The sequence below is a fragment of the Argiope bruennichi genome, chromosome 9 (genome assembly GCF_947563725.1).
Source record: "Argiope bruennichi chromosome 9, qqArgBrue1.1, whole genome shotgun sequence".
Classification (NCBI taxonomy): domain Eukaryota; kingdom Metazoa; phylum Arthropoda; class Arachnida; order Araneae; family Araneidae; genus Argiope; species Argiope bruennichi.
Genome location: NC_079159.1, coordinates 126,798,088 through 126,807,960, shown reverse-complemented (window position 1 = coordinate 126,807,960; position 9,873 = coordinate 126,798,088). Strand labels below are relative to the sequence as shown.

Below are 9,873 nucleotides of genomic sequence, written 5' to 3'. Positions count from 1 at the left end.
TGATGAATGGGTAACTAATGTTGGAGGGTTTAACTAAGCATATTAAGATTCAGTTCAAATAATAACTATTGATTTTCCTTTTATTTTGTGCGTGTGTGTTTGATTTTATTTTCCCCCATAATTTAATTAAACCAACTCATTTGTCTGTTTTACAACAACAGTGAATGTATATAGTTATAATAAACAGCTATTTTTATAAAAGGGGCATTATATTTAATCTAGTGAAAACACAGCACATGCAACTTCATATAACAATATCAAAAACCCAGGATAAAAAAAAAAAATTAATGATCATTTTAACTAATATAATTTAATCAATATGGAATTTTTTCTTTCTCATAAGTATAGGCTTTTAAAAAATAAAGTTACCAACTTTATGCATTTGAATAATAAAAATTTCATTTCAACTGGAATTTCAATTAATTATAAAAAACTTATATTGTGTTTTCAAATTTAAAAGGCAGATGAAAAAATTTTCAATTTGAAACAAAAAAATAAAACAGAGCACCATTATATAAATCCATACTAGCACATTTTTCAGTCTTAACCAATAATAATCAAAAATTAAGTACAGATACAAAAGTGTTAAAAGGGTCAAAACAAGAAAGAAAAATATGATACAATAATATTAGGTTTCCTATAAGTATATGCATTTGTAAAGATAACTGAACGAGGGCTTTTATGATCATGAGTTGAAGAAAATTCTAAATTCCAATTTAAGTTTTTGAAATTAAGAAAAAAGCATACTCATAATCTTAGGTCCATGGAGACTTTTATTTAAAATACAACTAAGTTTCAACCAAACATATGCAAATATTATATAACATTTATATTGCTATAAGAAAAAATTTGAAAACAGTTTATGAACTATAGTGTGAGTATCAATTAATCCTTACAAAATATTGTACAGTAAATATATACACGATTATTTTAAGGCGGGGAAAAAATAAAACAGTACCCTTAAAATGTCAACGATTCCGATATTTCTTTGATTTCTTATCAGGACTCTGACTTTCAGAACTAAGTGACCTAGATCTGTATTTTCTTGGAAGCCTAGATGAATGTCCAGAGGGAGATGGACTGTGCCTATGGTCATAATATTTCTTTTCGCTTTTATACTTTCTGTCATGCCTATCATCACTGTATCTATGTGAACGAGATGACCTAAAATCACTTTTGCTGGAAACTTTATATGGACTAACACTCCGTTTTCGTCTCCTCTCCCTGTCATCATAACTACGACTTCTACGTTCTCTGTGACCATGACTGGATTCATATCTACTGCTACGTTTTCTCCTATGAGATGAGCTACTAGAACTGCCACTACTATCACTTCTCTTGTACTTTTTCTTTTTTTTTGAGTTATAGTTTTTCCTTTCACGAGACCTTTCTCTTCTATGTTTTTCAGAACTCTCACTATCTCTACTTTTGCTTCGTCTACGCCGACTGCTATGCTTGGAAGATTTATCCTTTTTTGATGATTTCTTCAATTCAGATTTTGACTTTTTTGTTTCTTTATGTGCTTTTTTTTTATGCTTTTCACCTGATTCACTAGTAGTACCTGATGAGCTGGATTCTTCAGAGTCAGAGGAATCGGATTCTTCCTTATTCACAGATTTTACATTTTCCACATAATGCTTCAAGGCTTCAATTTTTATTTTATTTGATTTGTTATTTTCTAATACTTCTTCTGCTTTAACAGACAACTCAGAAGATTCAGGATGTGAACTATGCTCAATAGATTGCATCTGAATATTTGAATTATCATTTTTATTGCCATTATTGTTATTATCAGAAGGGGCTTCTAGTTTTTCTGGAGTATAAAGATCTTTACTTGACTTTTTTTCACTACTTTTATCTGAAAATAATAATTAAATATATTTAACAAACACAGAAGGTTAATAAAATATCAAAATTGGCAAGAAACAAAGCATAAAAATCAAATTATATTAGCAATTATTACTATTTCATTTATTTCATCAAGGTAATGAAATGAGTAACTTTGCTACCCAAAAAATAGCAATTGCTGAGAGGAGGAAAATAAATAAATAAATATTCTCATTTGAAATAACATTACTATTTATTTGAGTAACAGCATTTAAAAATATGACTATTACATGATCACAGTATGTCACGACAATTCAATCCCATAAGTAATGATCCAGTTCTTTTTACAATTAATATATGAATAGAAGAGAATAAGAAATTTATTCAGAATTCTCATTTTTTCCTAACCAATAATTTTGTGCCTTTTCATGCTATTTCTTGATAGCCACAAACTGCTAATACTGCATTTTTTCATAATGATATAAATATATTTTCATCTCCAGCAACATTTTGAAAATTTTGACAGTCTCTCTATATACAGTACCAAATGTTTTAAAAATAGAATAAGATAAAAATAAGGTCTTAATTTTAATTTTGATATTTCAAGTTTTATAATAAGTTTCTAAAATTAAATAAGCCTATTTAACTGCTTAAAACTTAAAATTCACGAATCTAAATACCTAACATTTTAATGCAAGCAGTTTATAATTTTCAAATAATACATGTAGTTTATTGACTGCTCTTCTATTCGCAACAAGAAATTTGAGAGTATAATCTGGTAGGTTTGTGCAAAAAATTCTTTTGAAGGAATATTTACAATTACATAAATACAGATAAGATTGCTACCAATTGTTATAAATTTAGAAATAGCAATTTTTAAAACCTTATTTGTTTACTTATTTTATGATGACATGTCTAAGATAAGCAGGAAGAAGAGATTCACCACTGAGAGAGCCACACATAAGCTGTTGTTACAAAAAAGATTATTTTCAATCATTTATGAAAGATGTAAATTAGCCACGAAAACATAATAAATGTATAATAATAATCCACCTAATTTTTTTAAAAAAAGTTCATTTTCTTTAGCTAATATTTACAGATTAAAAATTTTAATTACAAAAGAATCACTTTACTCTTAATAAAAACTAATATATTAAACTATTATAACATAAAAATTTCCATTCGCAGAAAAAATAAAATTAAAATTTACCACTAGCGATTTTTTAAAATTAAAACCATCTGTTTAGTAAAATAACACATAGAAAGGTGGGAAAACTGAATTTGAGAAAGAAGTTGCATTTCATTCTCACATTTCACAAATTATTTGTCAACTATTTCCTTCTATTAAATAATAATCTTAATTTGTACATTGAATAGAAATTTATGATTATAATAGGAATAAATTTTTTCAAGTGTCTCATAATTTACAAATCAAGGACTGAAATCCAAGGTCATAGCTCATTACATCAGAACTTTTTAAGACTAATTACTTTTCAGATTTTACAAAGGAGCTTTTGAAGAAATTTCCAAAGTATCTCCCCTCCAAACGAACTGACGCTCTTTCAAATTTTGATATAAATATAATTAGTTACCATTATTCATTTTTTCTCTTTCAGCTTCAAATTTTTCCTCACACTCTTTCCTCTCTAGCTCTGCAATGATTTTCTTTTCTTTCTGGGCAAAAAGCCTCTTCTTTTCCTTAATTTTGCGGTACAGTTCTTCTTCTGAGTCAGGGGCATCCTCTTCTTCTTGATCGCTGGCCTCACTTTCAGTCCCATAATTGGCAAGTCCACCTAAATGGCAGATTCCATCTGAATGAATTCCATGAATAGGATATCACTTTTGAAAAAATGATCTAAATAAAGCCTACATTAATTCACTTCAATTAAACTGCTAATAAATTACAATTAAAATAAAAAGAAATAACAATGTAATTCTCAATATACTTACATACATGAATTCCAGAAGAATTATTTACATGAAATTTTGAAACAAAGCTATTCACTACCCTATATAAAAGTTAGCCAAAAATTTAACAGAACAAAACGTAAACAATGCACTGACATTAAAACTCTATTTTGGACTTGACATTAACTGCTTAAAACTGAAGGTATTCATACACAATCCATTTCTTCAAAAATTTTTTTAAAATAATTCTCAGTCATTCCTTATGTAAAAAAGAATATGTTGCTAGAAATTCATATAAATGAATATTATTGGCTAATAAATTTTTTTTTTTAAGAGATTAATTTGATAATACATTCTTAAAACATATATCAAATTCAGCTATTTCATTCCAACAAAATTAATTCTCATTTTAATTTGCAGAAAAAAAAAACAATAATGCAAAGGGAAATTATTATATTTTTATCTAATTCAGAAGGAAAACAAAAATACTTTAAGATTTTAATTCACGTCAGTGCATTTTTGTTTAATGTATGATGTAGAATGTATATCTGAAGTATATTATTGGAAATAAATCTGTAATTCAATAAGCTTCACAAACAAAGAAATATCTGTGAGCTTCATTATATGTGGATTAATAACTGACAACTATTCAGGTGTGATGAACATAAAAGCCTTAAAAGCTTTGTGTTATGGGAACACAAACATATTTTTATGACTAGTTTTTCCTTTAAAATATTGCTCACATTTTATTTTAAAATTACAGACAAATGCCAATTGAATAGTTAAAATACTATTTCCTATATATTTTGAATAAATACAATTTTCTGTTCTATACATTTTTTCCATAAATATCTAATTTCATTAATTATTCACATACCCTCCAACAGCTACAGATATATGATGAAAAAATACGGAAAACTACAAAATAATTGAAAATATTCTTTTTGTAACTCTTCACTCACACAGCAATATGGATAGCGAAGCATTTTTAGCATGGAGGAGGGGGGGGTGTGGAACCTTGTTCCAACATGAATACAAAAACACTGGAGTCATTATTTATTATGATGTTAAACTGAGCAATGATGACTTAAGAAAAGCATTTAATGAAACAAAATTGTAAATGTTTAACAAATAGTGTTAATTTATTTAATCAACAAAATCATACTACGTGATTTAAAAAAAAATTTATTCATGTATTTAATTAATAATAAATATCTCAAATAGTTTCGAATAATCTTTGAAAATATTTGTTTTAATTTGTTAAAATTCTTTGGTAAAATCTATTCTTCAATAATTCATTAACATTATGTTACATGTAATAATAATCAGTAAGAAGTGCTACTGGTGACTGGGTAACCAATGTTGGAAGGTATGCACTTATAAAAATGTATTTCAATTTGTAAATGAATATATATCTCTATATTCTAAGATAGTATTTTTATTATTATTTATGCATTATACAGTTAAAATATTTGCAATAAAGTATTTGATATTAAAAACTCATTCAAAAGAATATAAAAGCAGTGAATCTAGAAGTTATTATTAAAATTTAATATGTTGAATTAATACTGCATTTGAATGCAAGAAATAACAATTTATGCATATCGGGCAGATGTGTTAATACATTTGTTTTATGCACTATTATTAGGTTAACCTTTTTATTTATAAATTATTCTCGTAAACAATGAAGCTCATTTCATATTAAATACAAATATGTTAGAAAACAGTTTTAAAATTCAACACTATCATTTAGTGAATATTTACAATAGACATTAAATAAGCAAACATAGACATTTAGATATATTTACAACAAAAAATATAAAAGGATATTTAATAACATAGAAGGAAAAATAACATTCTTTAAGACCAAACATAACTATTCAGCAGCAAAACTGGAAATGGTAGTTTAAAAATACAGTTAAATTCTTTAATTGCATGTAAATATTTGCAGCAAGGGAATGTAGTGTAATAGGAATTAAAACTTTAGCACAAAAGTATTCAGTGAAAAGAAAATTTAATTAAAAATATTATAATACCACTAGCTTGGACAGAAACTTGTACACATAACTAGCAACCTTTGTTCATAAAAAAATACCAAGAGTAATAACATTTGACCAAAATTTCTCTCGTTCTTTACTTCTTCACACATTAGTCATCACCACAATCTAACATTTAGCAGTCACTGAGCTTCAAATAATGTTGCAATAAATGTTTAGGACATCATAAACAAATAAACTTGAAATGAATAATTCACCAGAGATACAATTGAAACATCAATTCACTAATGAATACATTTTGATAGATAAAATGGATGAAAAATGCAATTGTACTGAAAAGATTTATGCAAAATCTTTTCAGCTAAAGGAACTTTACTAATAAAAACAACAAAAACCTCTATTCTATAAAATTAAGGTGATAAAGCTTACTATTTTTACATGAAAATTATATATTTATGATAGTTTTAATAATGTCATTTAGATCTTGTCTTTTTCATTTCCAGTGTTTTATGCTTGAATGATTTTTCTGAATTTTTTTAGATTAAAAATCATTTCTATTATAGACGAATTCAATGAAACAAGGATATTGGAAAAATTAAATGAACAGAAATAAAATCTATGTTAAAAAAAAATTCAACATCAAGGGCAAACACAAATTCAGAATGTATTTATTATTAACTTCAGTTAACAAACAAATTGCACTTTCAATGAATTCAAAGAAAGTAAAATTCTTTATTTAACAACCATCTTCCTGTCCATTTTGAAAAACAATAAATGGATATGAGGAAGTTTCATATGAAAAAATGCCTTTGCTAACTTTTTATGGTTGAAATAAAATATTTCATATTTTTTAAAGAAGATATTTAAGAACAAAACTTAAAACTTTTGTTTTTCAGTTCTATTATTAATAAATATGATTACATATGAAGTAAAATTTAAGAAAAAAAAATTAAAACATATCAGTGAAGATTTGACATTTCAATTATAGAATGTCTCTGGCATATAATCAGGTTGATGTTAGAGTTATCAAACTTCAGGACAGGAGAAGACTCTATGAATTATGATAACATAATTTTTCAAAACTCAGCTACTATCTCATTTATTTTATATGTCTAGAAATTGAAAATGTTTATATCTCTTCTTAAAAAATATAATCTATTAGATCAGTTACAGTTCATATGATTTAGAGAACACATACATAGTAACTACAAAAATACAAGAACCCTGATGGTCCTAAAAGAAGCAACAATCAATTATTCAGGATATTTTCATATTCACTTTGGATTGGTGGTTACTCATATCTTGTATATAACCCACTGGGATGGAAATGAGAATAAATGGAAGTAGGACAGATGCCAGGATCTACACATGATTACCCAACAGATTTGCAAGTGGAGTACAGTTTTTTTAGGAACCAATATTACAGGGATATGATTGATCAAAATTTAAAAAAAGGGAAATTCAAAAAATGCAAGATGAAATGTCAGAAGGAGGGGGAGGGGGGAGCAAAAAGTAGAAATTAAAAGTCAATATAAAGAAAAAAATTATCAAAACAATAGCCCAAATGGTCTATACATTCATTATAAATTTATAAAAGTTAGACATCAACAGCATGCTATTTTCGTAAACACACTTTAAGAAGTATACTGTCCAGAGACATGTTCAAATATATTTAGGACAACAAATAAGAAGGAAAAGTATATATTTCATAGAAAAAATACATTGCATATTTTAGCAAACATTTCATTAATGGTCAATGGACCTTTGCAGCATATCTCGGACAAATTATTATTTTTTAACAAGTTTTTTACTGACAAAAGCTTCACATTATGTACAAAATCCAGATATGGAAGAAATTTTTGAGACCAGGCATCTCATGTTTTTCAGATGAATATTTCTCTACAATTAGGCAGCTTCGTCAGTTGCAGTTTTCTTTGACACTAGTTTTTTTCTTTAGACTCTTGATTGTGGTCACATCTTTTTTACTAAGAACATGTATTTTAGTTTCTTAACATTGAACGCTTGTTTATACAGAGATTTCAATCCACTTTATCTTTAAGGCAGCTCTTTTTTTTTTTTTTTTTTTTACACAGTTGAATTGTAGATTTCCTTTAAGGCTTAAACTCATACTTCACAATCTAAATGACATAAAACGACTATATTTCTTAACTTTAGAATCACGAAAACTGGTAAGCATAGCATTTTGGCTACTAGTGAAAATAATCTAGAATGTTGAACTTCCATTCACCAGTTATCTATTGGCTCCTTATGCTGGCAGCTGGACACTTGTCTAAGTCATAAACTTGTCTTTTTGCAACATTAATGACATTAGTCTCAAAATTGAATCAATTCGAACTAGTCCTTGAAAAATTGGCTCATTGTTGGTATTATGAACACAATAGAAAGATAAGCACTAATACTTACATTACCATGAGATCATTCTTCAATGTCAAACAAAGAAAGTTCCAACAAACAGGACAAATTGTCGATGCATTTTCAAACAACAAATTATCTAAGGCAATGTGTGTGAACATTCAGCATATGCTTTCAATACTTTTTTTTCGTGGGGGGGGGGATTTCTTTACTACATGCAATCATGACTTTGGGACTTTTAACATTATCCTCTAAAAATGTAGATTTTGTGAGAAGACAATCCCCCCCCACACACACTACACCAAAATTCCTGATATTTAGGGGAGAATCTTAGTCAGTCATATTTCCAGCTTTTACAAAATTCAATTAAAAAAATCTATGGAGTGTTATATTGAAACAATTTCAAATATTCTTTCAGTTGAGATAAAAAGTTTTGTCAAATGTTGTCTCAAATCGCTGAGCAAACATCCTTTTAGTGATCCTCTCTTGATATTCTTTATCTGCTTGTGTTAGAGCTTTCATTGTAAGGCTAATTTTGGGTGTGTTGCCTTGCAGTACTCCCAACATTTTCAGCTTTACACTGACCACAATATGCAAGAATGGGCTGCTAATTATAAAATTCAAGAAAGGGAAATAAAAAGCAGTCAATGCTCCTATAGTCTTAAGTAGTAGTATCAAGAACCATTTGAATTGTACAAATACTTGAGGCATTGTGAATTTTAATTTCACAGTAAATTTTGCTTAAAGTTGCATACAGATCTGAGAACCATTTCTGATTATTATGTATGCCAGAACAACTTTCTACATGCATTCCAAACAATTTGGAAAATTACCTAGTAGCATTTATAAACACATTACCATATATGTCCAGAACATGAGAATGTTGTGAGCAAATTTTTAATTCCAGATCTGCATTTTCCTTCTTCATCATGTTGTCTGAATTCATTAATAATGACATCAAATTCTGCCACGGAATGCTGTTCTTGCCAAAGATACGAATTAGTTCTTGAAAAATTGGCTCATTATTGACAATAGAGTCAATCAATGCAATAGAGAAATAAGCACTTAGTACTTACATTCCTAATTTAAGTCATATCATTTACAGGTACTGTAACATTTTGGCTTGCTATTGCTTTTGTTTCAGTCTCAATAAAAATAATTCTTTCTGCAAATCTTTAGAATGTTTCTTTCATTGTTTTAGAAAAATATTAAACAAAATTCCTATTGCAACTGCATATTTAATGGTTATAATAGAAATTATAACTTATATGCCAATAAATATATGCTCTTTGTCTGTTCTGTACTAGTGTCTGTTGAATATTCCCTTTAATAACTTCATAATTTATTCCTTTTAATAATACTGAATTTTATAGTTTAAATAACAGATGTTTTATAATGCCTTGTATGAAGCAGCATTTCAGAGCATACTAATGTGATTAAGTGTATTTCTTTCCACTAATGAATCCTGAAGAATCCGCAGCACAGAATATCTGTTGAGTGTAATTATGCTATCCAATCAACAAGGCAACTAATAAATGACGGTATATATATGGTGAAACATTAAAATCCAGGAAACAGATTGAGCTAAGCATCTTATTTTTATATTATTTAACAGTGTAATAATAAAGAATTCAAATTATTCAATTTTACTCATAATTACATTGTATAGTTTCCACTAATAAAAACCTTTATTAGAAAATCTCTGAAATAATGCTAAATAGATTTCTCTCTCTATTCTTTTAATTGAAGAAAGCCCCCCCCCCCCCTC

At 27.5% G+C, this 9,873-nt stretch overlaps 1 protein-coding gene across 2 annotated transcripts in view; it reads right to left on the bottom strand.

Annotated features, from left to right (window-relative positions):
* Positions 1-449: 449 nt before the first annotated feature.
* The window catches only part of LOC129983743 (arginine/serine-rich protein PNISR-like), a 35,956-nt gene continuing 26,532 nt past the window's right edge, over positions 450-9,873 (bottom strand). For both annotated transcript variants that reach the window (XM_056093352.1, XM_056093351.1), the window contains exons 10-11: positions 3,420-3,620; positions 450-1,858 (exon numbers count right to left, since the gene is read on the bottom strand). In XM_056093352.1, the coding sequence (XP_055949327.1) occupies positions 969-1,858; positions 3,420-3,620 (1,091 nt within the window). In that variant the 3' untranslated portion in view covers positions 450-968. The remainder of the gene's footprint in view (positions 1,859-3,419; positions 3,621-9,873) is intronic.